Source organism: Haemaphysalis longicornis, unplaced genomic scaffold (assembly GCF_048455015.1).
Source record: "Haemaphysalis longicornis isolate Haplotype H1 unplaced genomic scaffold, Haemaphysalis longicornis Haplotype H1 scaffold_13, whole genome shotgun sequence".
Classification (NCBI taxonomy): Eukaryota; Metazoa; Arthropoda; class Arachnida; order Ixodida; family Ixodidae; genus Haemaphysalis; species Haemaphysalis longicornis.
The window spans coordinates 62,264,775-62,280,607 of record NW_027526233.1 but is presented as its reverse complement, the minus strand read 5'-3'; the positions used below and the strand labels follow the sequence as shown (position 1 = coordinate 62,280,607).

Here is a 15,833-nt window from a genome sequence, read left to right as displayed (position 1 = left end):
ACTGAAAACGCCTATAATTATTCCCCACGAAAGCGCTGCTCAAACAAAACTTCCAAAACTTGCTGGGAGTTCCGCGCTAAAGACGGGTCATTGATTGGTAAAATGCTCAGATGCTTCTACATCAATTTAGACAATGCTCCTTGCCACGAATTCTTCTCGGTTACAATCATTGCGTTAACTGAAACGTGGCTATCGAGCAAAGTAAGAGATTCTGAACTTTTTTATACTGACAAAAGTATTGAATCTTTCGGAATGATGGAAAAGAAAGAATTAAAGGGGGTGTCCTGATTGGTGTTGGTGAATGCTATGAGAGTTTTTGTTTACCCGTCATATCTGAGTTGGAGTCCGCATGGTGTTACATAATCGTGAACGTCATGAAAATTATACCACGTGTCTGTTATCGTCCACCGTCAGCAGCTAAATTATTTTTGCGAAAGCCTGCAGGACTGCTAAAACGCCATTACAGCCAGATTTTCAAATCTTTTCAATTTCCCTAATAATATTTTGTCTAACACGCTTCTCTTACCTCATCCAGACACAATGGAAGCAAACCGTTTTACGAAAATGTGCCCATACTTCGGCCTTTCGCAGCCTGTAGCATCGCCTACACGAATCACAGAGCATTCTTCATGTGTATTGGACGTAGTTTTCATCTCTTCACCTCACATAATCTCGCCAGTTGCGCATTTCCCGGCCTCAGTGATCTTGATGTGTTGCGTTTTTCAATAACGTACACTCTCCCATCATCCAGAAAACACTCCAAAACCATTAAGAATAACAACAAAGGGAACTATTCTGCGATCAAGGGAGAGCTTGATTCATTTGCAGACGTTTTTTTGCCAAGATACCTTGAACAATCGGTCGAAAACAACTGGAATATCTTCAAGAAGAACGTTCTGGAAGTAATAAACAATTTGTTTGCGGTTCGCCTTGTTTATTCTAATCGCAACGCCCCATGGTATATTAGGCATTTAATTCGGCTGGCCAAAAAAAAAGAAGGAAATGTTTCAGTTTTCTACGCTCACCAAGTTCTTATCGATGGGCGCAGTATAAACAAGCTGGTTCTAAGTATTTATTCGCCTTAAGGGTTACGAAATTAACATTCTTTTCCAGTACCCTTCCTTGCATGCTAAGGACGAATCTCGAACAGTTTTGGAACATAAACAAGCCCACCGCTAGTGAATAACTATCATTAGTTATTCTAATGATACATTCAACATACTACCTAAACAATGCCCCATTAGATTCTGTAACATCCTAACGTTACCTTTGTGTTTACATAACTAACAACCTTTCCTGGATTACTCATATCGAACATATCACAGCTCACCCTAACCAGACCCTAAAGTAAGCAGAAATTTCTTCCTTGCGCCTACAGCTCTAAAACTGCTGCTCTTGTACACGGCGTACATCTACCCTCAACTTGAGTATGCGTCCTCAGTGTGGGACCCTGGTGACTCTAGATTAATAGACATGCTTAAGCGAGTTAAGAGCAATGCACCCTGTTTCATTCTTGGTAATTATAGTCGCACATTAAGCGTAACACAGGTGAAGTTTAACTTTGGCCTTCCCGCACTAGCCACCCGATAAAAAAACGCACGTCACTGCCTCTTTCATAAAATATACTATCATAATCTTGCTTTGCGTACTATCTGGATGAGGCATCCGTCTTACTTCTCATCGTGCCAAAACCATCTCAAGAAAGTCTATGCTCTTCATTCAATCACCGTCAAACATTCAACCTCATTTTTGCCCAAAACTTGCAGTGACTGGAATCGTATTCCCCATTTCATAACCCGCAGAGTCAATCCTACTCTCTTTAAATCTGCCTTGTATAATTTCCTCTCGTCGTAGTGACCTAGTTTCGTTTAGTTTTTTTCACTACGGTTCCCGCTATGTTACCCTTGCAGTGTCATATACGGCGTGGGGAAATTCAACGTTATGGAATGTGATTCATGTGCCCTTGTTTGCTGCTGTTTTTGTTTGTTTTGTATGAGCGCGCGCGGGCTCTGTTTGAAATTATTTGTAAATTGAAATTTCCAAACGATCGTGTTTTTTTTTTGAAGTGTATACGATAACGCTATAGATTCTTGGATATGACACTTGTTATTTCGTGTGCATGCGCTGTTGAAATAAGGCCCTCTTTCCCGCCTGTGTACCTTCTTCTTTTTTCTTTTTACCCGCTGTTCGGCGGAATGTCTATCCATTGGTTTGTCTTCGGGTTACTTGAGAAGTGTTTGCGTTGATTTCATTTTACTGCCAAGGCTTTTTTTGTTAACGTGTTAATTGTGCACTGAGTTGTAATCTAGTCAACATAGCCCATACGAACTTGATGTTCTCTTCTAATGTTCTTTTCGAAGTATTTTTGTGTTTGTATAGTTAATTGCTTGATTTTTATTGCCCCTCTCCTCTGCAATGTATTTTTACCCTGAGGACACAATAAATAAATAAAAAAATGAAGAGGATTTAACTCTGGTCGACAACTCTGGACTTGTTGTAGACACTCAAGTCACAGCCCGGGGGATAAAAAGAAGGTCCCTCGGAGTCCTCGGGGTTCACCGAGGGGCACCGGCTACAACCACAAGACAGCAAAAAAAATAATCATCATTATCACCACCACCACCAGCCTATCTACGACCACTGCAGGGCCAAGGCTTCTACCAATATTCTCCAATTACCCCGGTCCTGGGCTAAGTGCGACAAATTTATCCCCGCAAACTTCTTGATCTCATCTGCCGAACTGACTTTCTGCCGCCTCTGCAACGCTTGCCTTCTCTAGGGATCCAGTCTGATACACTTAATGACCAACGGTTATCTTGCCTTCGCATTAGATACCCCGCCCACATTCATTACTTTTTAATTTCTACTAATATGTCCTTAACACGCGTTTGTTCCCTGACCCACTCCGGTCCCTTGTTGTCCCTAATGTTACACCTACCATCTTAGGTTCCATTGAGCGCTGAGTCATCGTCAATTTTAGTTGAACCCTCTTAGTGAGCCTCAAAGTTTCTGCCCCGTAGGTGATCCCGAGTAAGATGCAGCTGTCATACACTTTGTCCATAAGGGACAACGTTAGGCTGCCATTGATTAAATGAGAATGCCTGCCGAATGCACTCTACACCATTTTTATCCTTCCAATTATCTCTGGCTCATGTTTTGGATCCGGGGTCACAACTTATAACTAGATATATACGCTTCTCACTTCCACTGCCTCGCCACTTCTCTCAAACCGCTGTGCGGTCCCGAGTCTATTCATTATTACTTTGGTTTCCTGCATAATAATTTTGAGGCCTACGGTTCTGCTCTGTTTGTCTATTGCGGAAAGCATGCTTTGCAATTCGTCTCCCGAGTTACTTAGCAAGGCAACGTCACAAGCGAATCTTAGGTTACTGAGGTATTCTCTATTACCCTTATTCCCACCATCTCGTTCTGAATACTTCTTCTAAACATGATGTGAATGACATTGGAGAGGTTGTGTCTCTTTGTATGACGCCCTTCCTTATAGGTATTTTACTGCTTTCCTTATGCAGGATGATGGTAGCTGTGGAACCATTGTAGGTATCCTCTGCTATTCTTACATATAGCTTATCTACATCTGGTTGCGTAATGCCTGAATTACTGCTGAAGTTTCGACCGAGTCGAATGCTTTCTCAAAATTTATGAAGGCTATATATAGGGGTTCAGTTTACTCAGTGCACATATCTATCAACTCATTGATTGTGTGAATATAGTTCATTGTTGAATAGCCTTTACGGAACCCTGCTTGTTCTTTAGGTTGACTGAAGTCTAAGGTTGCAGAAATTCTGTTAGTGATTACCTTGGTAAGTACCTTTAGACGACTGACAGTAAGATGATCGCCCTGTAATTTTTGAAGTCGTTCATGTCACCGTTCTTATGGATTGGGATGATGTTCGCGTTCTTCCAATATTCCGGTACGCTTGCGGTAATTAGGCATTCCGTATACAGGTTTTCCAGTTTTTTAAGTACAATTTCTCCGCCATCCTTCAAGAGGAATGCTGTTATGTGATCCTCACCAGGTGCTTTGCCCCCTTTCATTTCCTTCAAAGCCTTCCTACTTCTTCGGTCGTTACTGGGGGGATGTCTATCTGCTCCGAACTAATTTCTCATTCGGCATTATCCTGTATGTCCCGGCAACTCTGCAGAGCCCTATACAACTCCTCGGCCACTGTGACTATGTTATCCCTATTTGTGATGACATTGCCTTGCTTGTTTTTAAGTGCATTCATCTGATTTTTCTTCACGCCAAGACGCCTCTTCACTGCTTTCAGGCTACCTCCGTTCTTTACAGCATATTCTATCCTCTCCATATTATACTTCCGTGCGTCAGCTATCTTACGCTTATTGAATAACTTCGAAAGCTCCGCTACTTCTATTCTGTCATGGTTTGTCATGGTTTGCCGTTTCCTAATTATATCTTTCGTCTCCTGAGAAAGTCTACCAGTATCATTTCTAGCAATCGTGCCCCCGACTTCTACTGCACACTCCATGATAATGCATGTAACGTTGTCGCTGGCTTCCTGCGTCATAAGCCCGGCTTCCTCGGTAATAGCCGAGTATCAGTTCTGCAGCGCGATCCTGAATTCTTCTACTTTACGCCTTACTGTCAGCTCATTAGTCGGCTTCTTTCGTACTAGCTTGTTACGGTGCCTCCTCAATTCTAAATTAATTCGATATCTTATCATAAAATGGTCACTACACCTTACCCTTAGAGCACTTCCACATCCTTCACGACAGCAGGATTATCGCATAATATGAGGTCTATTTCATTCTTATGCTCCCCATTCGGTTTGCTCCCCGTCCACTTCCGGCTATTTCATTTGCAAAAGTTATTCATGATGCGTAGGTTATTCCGTTCTGCGAACAAGACTAGTAGGTCCCCCCTGCTATTCCTAGAGCCCAGGCCATAGTTCCCAATTGCCTTGTCCCCAGCCTGATTCTGGCCTTCTTTAGCATTGACGTCACCAATAACTACGGTATACTGTGTTTTTACTTTAGCCATTGCCGATTCCACGGCTTCATATAAGCATTACACTACCGGGTCATTCTGGCTGGATGTAAGGGCCTAGCTGTGTACCACCTTGAGTTTGTTCAACCTATTCAGTCTAATTACAAGATCTGCTACCCTTTAGTTAATGCTGTGGTGTTCTTCTATATTGGCAGCTATAGTTTTATTGACCAGACATCCCACTTCCAGTTCTCTTCTGTCCACTAGACCACGGTAACAAAGGATGTGTCAATTTGTAAGTACCGTAAAGGCTTCACCTGTGCTCCTAACCTCATTAAGCCCAATGACATCCCATTGAATGCCCTCTAATTCCTCGAACAACAGCTCTAGACTCGCTTCGCTTGATAAGGTTCTCGTGTTAAACGTTTTCAGGTTCAGATTACAATGGGGGCCTATCCTGGTCCAGGGATTCATAGCACCCTCTGCTGCGTCACAGGTCTGACCTCCGCCGTTGTCAGTTGCTTCGCAGCCACAGGAGACTGAGGGCCGTAGGTTAATTGACGTATTCATGGGAGGTTGTGGCAGTTACTACACCAGGGTGGCAAATCTTGCTCTGGTGAGGGAGTGCGTTACCTGCAATGGTCGCCGGGGTCAAGCCCACCCCAAGCCCATATCTGCAATTTCATCAATATTCGGATAGTTTTTGAATACGGTGTGAGGTGTACAGCACTGGGATTCGAACCACGGTCCTTCTGCACGAGAGGCGAATGCTCTACCTCTACGCCACCCCTGTGCCTTCCTTGAATAAAATACAACAAAAAAATCTTAACGTAAATCCCCACAAAAGTCGAGGGGAAAATAGCCCCGCCGGTAACGTAGCGGGCATCGCACCAAGCGTAATATTGAGGTCGTGAGTTCGGATCCCATACGGTGGGCAGTTTTTCTCCACTTTATTTTTGTTTTTCGAAATTCTGTATCTGTTTCAAAGACCTAGCACTTTCCTCCCTTTGCATTTTTTTATTGCCCGCTTAGACACTTGTACAAAACAGAAACGGAAATGCATAATTTGAGAAGCTGTCAGCAAGCCTTTGCTCAAGGATAGGTTTTAAAACTTCGTAAGGCACACAAGATCATCCAGGACAGGCAACCACTCTGGAGGTTCATCCTCTAAACGGAGCACCTCCTGTAGGTACTGCACACTTTCAGCGAAGTTTTCCCTGACAGGCCAGGCGTTTGTGTCCGCATTTCGCACGGCCATTCTTGTCCTCTATATGCTGTGCAGGCGAAGCACCATGATTAAGTCATACGGTACACCACCCTCACTTTCCAGGGGCAGGAACCGAATATCGTGTGGGGTTATGGGTGACTAATTCTTTAAAGTACGCTCAAGGATTTCTCAGTGGAACACCGGGCCCCAGCATTCGGTAAAACACATGGTTGACCCTTTCCGACTTTTTACACAGACTACAGTTTGCTGTCCATGGGGCGAAAAAACCGCTCTCTGCTAAGCATACAATTACAGGTAGCGTGTCGCAGGACACTTTAAAGAAACAAGATTTCGCCATTCCCCCCTTTGCTTTGCGAGATTTTATTGACTGCCAACAGTTATGTTCTATAATATATATATATAGATATATATATACATATATATATATATATATATATATACATATATACACATTTTAATGGATATATCATCATCATTTTATTTCACTTGGAACTTAAAAACTCGAGGTATATATATATATATATATATATATATGTATATATATATATATATATATATATATATATATATATATATATATATATATATATATATATATATATATTTCTGGCTTATTTTGAACGAGCCCCTCATTTCCCATTCTGATTCGCTACATGCATAGCGAGGGCGTCCCTTCTGGTAGTCTTGGTTCCCTAGGAAGCTTAAGAATGTTCAACGCTGGGCGACCACTCTTGACATGTCATAGACACTCGAGTCACGGGCCAGGGGTTAAAAAAAAGGTCCCCATTCACCCCGAGTAGTCCGAGTGGCGCTGGCTACCACCCCCAAGCACCGGAAACAAAAACACCTTAACATAAATAGCCCAGAAAATGGACGGGAAAATCGCCCCGCCGGTAGCGTAGTGATTATCGCACCAGACTGGTATTCTGGAGGTCGTGGGTACGGATCCCACCTGGCGGGCATTTTTTCTCCACTTGCTTTTTTCCGAATTCTTTATCTGTTTCAATAACCCAACACATCCTCCCTTTTTCTTTCCGAGGTTTTCTTGACCTGCAACCCTTATTTATATACATATATATATATATATAGCGAACCAGAATAGCAAATGAGCGGCCCATTGAAAGTAAGACAAAAATTAGGGTTGGCAGTCAAGAAAACCTCGGAAAGCAAAGGGGAGCATATGGTAGGTCATTGACACAGATAAAGAATTTGAAAAGAAAGAACGTGTATTGATTGCTTGATAAATTTTTATTTGCGAGCCTGAGCAGCAGATGTTAGGGCGCCCTCCTGGTGGATAGCAAATGAGTCCTTAGTCCATGGTACCCTGGCTGCGGCTGGCTGTCCGGGCCCTCGTCACGAGGTCTTGCTGGATCCTGAGGTCCCGGCTACTCAGGCAAGCCTCCCACTGCTCATAGGATAAGGTGCGGTTGGGAGGGTTTTCTGCCACTCCCATACCTGATGATATAGGGTGCCAGGAGAAGGACAGAAATTGCAGGTGGCGGGGTATTGAGTTGGGTAAAGGGCGTGATAAAGGGTGCTGTGGGGATATGTATTTGTCTGCAGTCTTCTCAGGGTGGTGGCTTCATCTCTGGATAGACTTGGGTGCGGTTCCGGGTATTTTGTTGCGTCTAGACGGTAGTAGGCTAATATTTCGGCGTAATTCGTGAGCGGGTTCATTTTGGGGGCAACAAGCGAAGTTTTTCGCTCTTGGGTAATGGCCCGGTGTGTACGCGCGCAGGCAGCGGCATGGGCCGCCTCATTACCTTGAAGGAATTCATGTCCAGGTACCCAGGCGAGGTGTACTTTGGGGAGTCGGGGATTGCTATTGAAGATGTAAAGCACTGTTTTGGAAATGTGTCCTCGTAGGTAATTACGGCAAACTGCCTGGAAATCTGTCAGCACTGTGATAGCGTCGTCACCCGTCGTGGCAGCTGGGGCAATTGCAACTTCCTCGGCAACTTCTATAGATGTTGTGCGGACGGTGAGAGTGGTCATTTCATGCAGTGCTGCATTTGTTACACACACAGCTTTGGCTAGCCGATGCGGATACGGGGACGCGTAGGTGTATCGTGCAATTGGGCTATTACCGTATTTAGCGCACATAGCTCGCACTGTAGCGATACGTCGAGCCTTATTGTGAACCGGATCCATGTTTCTTGGAATCAGGGCTACACGAAAGGCTTCTCGTACGTGCAGTGGTATTCCTTCTTTGTGCTCTTGTAAGAGGGTGTCGAATAGCCTAACCATCTCAGCGTGGTCCGTCCAGTCGGTGTTAATTTTAGGCGTTCTAACTGGTAGATGTGGTGCACTTCTTGCATTCTTTCCCAGGTGTTATGGATTCCTAGACACAACAAATTCTTCGTTGATGTCTTTGGAGGTAGGCCTAAGGCAGTCTTGTACCACTGGCGGAGCAAAATGTCAAGCCTTGCTCTTTAACTCGTTTTGAGGGCCAAGTATGGTGTGCCGTAGGCAACCAGCCTAATCAGTACGGCTTGAACAATGCGTAATGTATCGGACTCTTGCATTCCGAATCTTCGATTGGATACAGGGTATATTAGGCGAATGAGTTGTGAGAGCGTTCGTTGCAGAGGTGCAATCGTGTTCAGACCTGATCCATTTTCCGGAATTGTGAGACCCAAGATGCGGAGATGGTCAACGTTTCGGACTGGTTTTATTGCAATTGTGAGCGCCGGATCCGGGATCATTTGTTCCCGATGTTGCGCTGTCTTGGTGCAGAGAGTAAGGAGGGCCGATTTTTCCGAAGCACAATCAAAGCCCCGGGCGCTTAGATACTGCTGTGCTTCTTCAATAGTGCTTTGCATGGCGTCTTGTTTCTAGCCCATAGACCCCGTCGGGGTCCATAGGGTGAGGTCATCCGCGAAAAGCGCGTGCCTCTGATGTGGGATATTTTTCAATATGGGGGAAGGTCCTTCAGAGTAAACAGAAGCAGTGATATGACGGAGCCTTGAGGGGTGTCTTTAGGTATGGTATTGAATGTGGTGGAGCGGATAGATCCCAAGCCGATGGTTGCAGTACGGCCGGAGAGGAAAGCCGCGACATAGTCGTACATTCGCTGTCCACAATCAATCGAGGTTAGTCCCTGAAGGATGGCGCGGTGGGAGACGTTTTCGAAAGCCCCCTTGATATCCAGGGTGAGGATGCAACGCTTCTGTGTGCTGGTGAGCCGATCAATTACTTCTTCTTTCAGTTGCAAGAGGATATCTTCGGTAGAAAGATTTGGTTGGAAGCCGTACATTGTGGTCTAAAAATGGCCGTTGTCTTCGATATAGGGAGATTGGCGGTTTTGCACCATGTGTTCAAGGAGCTTTCCCACAGAAGACGTGAGGTAGACGGGTCGTAGGTTAGCGGCAGGAAGCGGTTTTCCATGTTTAGGTATTAGAATGATGTCGGCATGCTTCCAATGGGGGGTTAAGTACCGACAATCCAATGCTCGTTAAAATATTCTAGGAGAACCTCTAACGCAGTGACGTGGATGTTCCGGAGCAACTTATTAGGAATGTTGTCATTGCCTCGCGTGGTGTTTCTGGTTAAATGGTGAACCGCTGCTTCCATCTCCACAAGCGTGAAAGGGCATCTATTTCAGGTTTGGGAGCACCCATGTACGGTTGGTGGGGAGGCTGGATCTTGTCGCTCCAATATTGCCAAGGTTTCGTGAGCTGCTCAAGGAGATCTTCTGTGCCGTGGTAATTGTGAATAAGCCGTCTGAGCTGATGTGCTGTGGCCGATATAGAATCTTTGTTCCCCATAAGAAACCGAAGCAGGTGCCATGTGCGTCGGGTGCCGAGGTAATCTTGTAACTGCGTCACAGAACTGCTACCAGTTCTGTTGGCTGAGCTGTCTGGCATACGACGCCGTTGCGTGTGTTAGCTGTGCTATGCGAAGACGAAGTTTTCGATTTGTTCTTCGTTTTTTCCAGCGTTTTATACGCCCTCGCCTGGCTTCCCATAGGTGCAAGAGGTGTGCATAGATTGCGGGACAGTCTTAAGTCAACGGTAATTCTTTGGTATATTTTTTAGCTGCCGGCAACATTTGTGCGGTCCATTCTTCAATCAAGTGGTCGGAGCTCGTCGTTGTGTCTTTCCGAAATTTTGGCTAATTGGTGAGGCGGGCAGTGCCTATTCGTTAGGGTGGACCATTGTGATGGGGTAGCCTTAGCTGCAAGATATAATGGTCACTTCCGAACGTTTCTGTGAGGCACTCCCATCTTGGATCTTTGAGACCATATGTAAGCGTAAAGTCCGGAGTAGTGTCTCGTGAGACACTATTACCCAAGCGAGTGGGGGTATGCGGGGTGTTACACCAGTGCAGAGAAATTGGAGAAAGCATGCCCGCCAGGTGGGATCCGAACCGACGACCTCCAGGATACCAGTCTGGTGCGATGACCACTGCGCTACCGGCGGGGCTAATTTTCCCCTCCATTTTCCAAGGTATTTCTGTCAATGTAATTTTTTCCTGTGCTGTGGGGTGGTAGCCAGCGCCACTCCGACTTCTCGGGGTGAAGGGGACCTTCTTTTTAACACCGGGCCGTGACTCGAGTTTCTCCGACATGTCCGGAGTGGTCGACCAGCGGTGAACCCTCTTACGTTCCCTATGGCACGAAGACTGCCAGAACAGAGGCCCTAGCTATGCATGTAGCGAAGCAGAATACGAAATGAGGGGCTCGTTGAAAATAAGACAGAAATAAGGGTTAGCAGTCGAGAAAACCTCTAAAATCAAAGGGAAGGGGAGGATATAGTAGGTCATTGAAACAGATAAAGAATTTGTAAAAAAAGTGGCCGCAGGTGGGATGCCAACCCTCGACCTTCAGAATAACGGTCTGTTGTGATGACCAAACTTGACTGCCAACCCTTATTTTTGTTATATTTATATATATGGGAAATGAGGGGCTCGTTGAAAATAAGCCAGAAATAAGAGTTGGCAGTCAAGAATACCTCGGAAAGCAAAGGGGAGGATGTTGCAGGTCATTAAAACAGATAAATAATTTGGAAAGAAAGAAAGAAAGTGGAGAAAAAATGCCCGCCAGGTGTGATCCGAACCCACGACCTCCAGAATACCGGTCTGGTGCAATAACCACTACGCTACGGGTGGGTCGATTTTCCCCTACACTTTCTGGGTATTAATGTTTAGGTATTTATACATCGTCTTCCCTGCCTCCACTTTGGCGCATATCCCCGTGTCTGAATTTGGCGTAATCCTAAATGGTCTATGCTGGTGAGGCACACACTCCGATGTCTTGATGGCCTGTTACGTCTCTTGCGTCTGTCCGTTACCTTGGCTACAATATATATATATGTATACATTTGTTTAAGTATAATAAATTTAAATGCGGAACTCGCCCCGTTTGCGTTGTTGACGTGGATGGTAAATCCACATGACGACGGTGATTGTAAATCCATTCCGTACTTCTACCAAGGAGGTTAAAAGAATTGAACCTGCCAAATTACGGGAAGTTATGATATTGCATCTTGTTACAGCATACGGAACATGTGAGAAGGGAGGACATACAGCATACGGAACATGTGAGAAGGGAGGACATAAATGCCTCACACCTAACCACTTCTTACAAGTGGTTAAAGCGAAAGCACTGCTGTCCAATCGAACGCCGCTGCGTGCTCCTTGGAGCAATTTTTTTTAACCTCCTTGACTTCTACAAAGATAGCTTTTCAATGATTCTAAACAATGAAATACATTTTATGTTTCAATGTCGACTATATGTCTCATTGGTTCAAAAACCGCGCGGAAAAATGGGACGAAGCTTAGGTCAGCCACAAGGGCTGGAACAACAGCAACAACATGAAGGGACGCACCATTGCAATCTCGTGAGTGCAGAACAAGCAAAGGTGCCCCATGTTTCACCCTCATTTTGCAATGTGTACGCAAAAACAACAAAGTCAAACTTGAGTGTGGCTTCTGTAAGGGATAAAATGCGAAGAAATTGTTTAAAACAGGCCGTTATGATGAGCGTTCAAATGACTGAGCCGCATCAAGGAAGGCCTAATCTTGAAGGGAATGCCTTTGTGACCTAATTTCCCGCATTATGTTATCATGTTTCTGAACCCACCTCTCTTATATTTTTAAACTAACACAGCTATGAAATAGGCAGACAGGAAAAACGGGGGGAGCTCACACTATCGCGTAAGACGTACAGGTAGCGAAGGTGTACGCAACCTTCACGACCATTACGACGGTATAAGACCACGATTGCAGCCGATTTGCGTCTCCTTCGCCGCCGCAACAACATTTACTCGGTCATTGTTCCTGTGGGTGTGAAGTTTCTTCATTTTTTTGAAGTGATAATTATTGAAAATCTGTTTCCAGCGGCGTACGCTGTGACAGGTTTTTCTCGATCCGGGCAAGTGTTACCACAATGACGGTGAACTATTCAGTCTTTCGCCTTCCAAGCAACAGTTGTTATGGTTACGGCAAATGCTGGATTTTGTTTTGATTGGGAGGGCAACCGTTCGCAATCTTTCCAAAAGGGTTTGGGTGGCTTGACAAACGTGAGCTGGGATGCCAGACGGTCGCTAACCACCGTGCGGTGGCTGCTATCCTTACCAGTCTCCCTAAGTGGGTGTGCTTGACTTGACAAACTTGTTCTGGGACGCTGGGGGTCACCCCTAAGCATGCACACATGAGCTATGTGGTTTTTCTTCGGGTTTGTACTGCCGGCTGGTTGCTGCGATGCATGCGCTCGCGTGCGCTCGGCATGTTGCTCGTATTTTTAACTGCGGAACCAAAACTGTAACGATTGGATAAGCGGCTTCGCTTTAAAATATTTGTTTCTTAAAAGTAAAAGTATTTTGGTCCCTCTCACCATCACTTCAAAAATGTGGGTTTCTTCTCTCACATCTCCTACTCTGCTATAAATGTTTCTACTGAAAACTGTGTCTTTACCTAATGAATGAGGGCCCAGTCGCCTGGTTAAGGAAACTGGTAGTTGTGGTATTTGTTATAGAAATTAGACTGGATAACTTCAAAATTGTAATCAAAGTACGACATCAAACAAAAATAGAAATGATCATAATAATTGAACAATGGATCCGTCAGCACTCAAAACGAGAGAGTACGCAGGCCCATGGCCCACTACAAGTGCATAGTTGTGAAAACAATTTTCGAAGTTCTACTGCGCCAGCAATGAAAATTTCCATCTGTACCTCTTACGAAGAGGTGGTGGTTATAAAAATTTCCGAATAATGTACATTGGGGAAATTCTAGAACACTTATACTCGCTACACTTTCTTCAACAGCCGAAACAAAGTTGCCCAAAATGTTTGGCACAAGGTGGACACACGCGAGACAACATATGCAATTCAAACCACGAACATATCAGGGCACATAGGCGACTCAACGTTCATTCCGGAGTTCGGCTGGGTCTCAACTGTTTGAACTACCATGGGGCGGAATTTCCTGGACAGGAGTTTCTATGACAGCGAGAATTTTATCTGCAACATTGATAAGGTCGATCATGCATTGGAAGGGCATAAAAGACACAAAAACAAAAGCGAGGTTTTAAATGGGTATTATCGATTCTTATTGCATTGGCCACCAATGAGCAGAAGACAGTACATATTTTCTTGTGGGTGTTGAGAAAGTTAGCATTCAGATAATATCGCACAGATCCCTCGTGCTGGAGCACGAGGGATCTGTGCGATAAAACCAGAGGTATTTTAAGCTAAAATAATGGAGCACGAGGGATCTGTGCGATAAAACCAGAAATATTTTAAGCTAAAATAATGATTTTATAATTGATTTTCCAAACATCTTTGTTGAAAATTGTGCACTATTTCCTTAGAACGAAAGCCTATTGGTTGACGGTTGAAGGTTCGTCAAAAATGAACCTTTTTATATCTATTCTTAGCGCGCTATGCCATGGCTCTTTATAGTGACCTCAATAAAAAAACTAAATGGTTGCTCCTAAAATAGTCATACTCTAGGTTTCTAACAGCGTGTTCATTAAAACAATTTTTTGGTAAGTAAAACAGTTCCTATTTCGAAATGAATTGCTCCACTATTTTAAGGTTGTCTTAAGTGCTAACTGGAAAAAGGAGGTAGCACTACAGCTCCAGAAACATTGAGAATTTAGGTATCCATATAAATTGATTATCTAATTAAAAATTTCGGCTGGGCGTAAAATTGTCCACCATCAGCTTAGCCACGATGCGAGAGTTGTTCTGTAACGCACTCTCAAAAGGCGGTAACACGTTGTTTGCGCGCAAAAAAGTAAAGCCGGAAGTTGTTTCACCCATAAAAATCACAGTTTTAATTAGTTCATTGGAACAATGTCATCTAAAATGAGGTAGGTATCGTTTTCTTTCGTTGTGCTCCTATATTATGACTTTTTTTTTCTTTTGGGACTTTGCTCACTAGATGACATAGGCTATCTGACAAATATTTCCCAGAAGTTAACAAATGAGTGAATGTTGGTCACTCGTGGGTTTACACATGAAAGAACATGAAACCCATCCCTTGGATTTACTGAGTGTATGGTACCATCAAAATTGGGTTAACATTTTCACATACTTATTAAAAACAAATCCATCGTAATTGTATCCAAATAAGGGCTAAGTCTTACCGTAAGGTCGTTGACGGTTGATCTTCTAGCAGCCACATAAATCTTTAACGTTTCTTTCCACCACCAGAAAACAACAATTATTAATAATAAACCTACAACCGCCATCCCCACAATGTAAACTGGGTTTTTTTCCAAGTCCATGATGGTTATTCACTTTTACAAAGGTTATTCGGCGAAATAAAAAATGAGGCGAGATAAAGCTCCAGAAAGTTAGCGTTAAACGTCACATCGAATAAAAGACGGGTGCCCAGGAACAACTTCTCCACAAGTCCCCTCCACCAATTGCTGCTCTTTACCGCTGTTTCTGAAGTGATGAGAGGGGTATCGTCGAGAAACTTCTCTCGACGGGCGAGAGGACGAAATACACCGCCCAATGGGCAAACGAATAAACCGACGAGAATGACTCACCCAAAGAGGCCTAAGGTCAAATGCATTCAGGAAGGCATAAGCTGGAAGCCTTACGGCTGTAGTTATCTGGCCGCGAAAGTAAACATTTAGCCCTCACCAGAAGAGCCTATTCAAGGACTTCTACGAAGCCGAAGTTCATTGCACAGCCCGACCGTCACTATGGCAACGGCGATAGGGAACGTGCCGTCGGCCCACTTGGGCTGTTCCGGTGGCGGTGAGGCAATATTTTTTTTCTCAGCTGCATTGAGCTTCAGCACGGAAGGCGCTGCACTGAGCCGTTCTTCGGTGGTTCAAATACGCGCCCATCGGTACGCTGAAAAGTACTGATTACAAGCACAAAACTCCGAACACCGAACTGAACACAAAGGAGAACAAGAAAAATAAAAAAAGAAAGAAAAAGGAAACAAGGGAAGGGAAAAAGGATAATGTAAAGAAAAAAAGGAAAATAAAAAAACCGGCGCATACCAAAAATGGTATGCAAATATTCATAGAATTCTCTGCAGCGCGAATTCCTTCGAGTCAGTTATGACTGTGAGTAGCAAAAGAGGTTCGGTAATTTTATTCTTATTATTTTTTATTTGAAATTCAAAACAGTGCAAAAAAGTAGGGACACGAAATGACGACACAAGTCACTTGTC

General features: G+C 44.2%; 1 protein-coding gene across 1 annotated transcript in view; it reads right to left on the bottom strand.

Moving 5' to 3' along the window:
* Positions 1-15,064, bottom strand: part of LOC144164071 (caspase-3-like) — a 90,266-nt gene extending 75,202 nt beyond the window's left edge. The window contains exon 1 of the mRNA XM_077694645.1: positions 14,788-15,064. Within this exon, the coding sequence (XP_077550771.1) occupies positions 14,788-14,928 (141 nt within the window). The 5' untranslated portion in view covers positions 14,929-15,064. The remainder of the gene's footprint in view (positions 1-14,787) is intronic.
* Between the last annotated feature and the right edge of the window lie 769 nt (positions 15,065-15,833).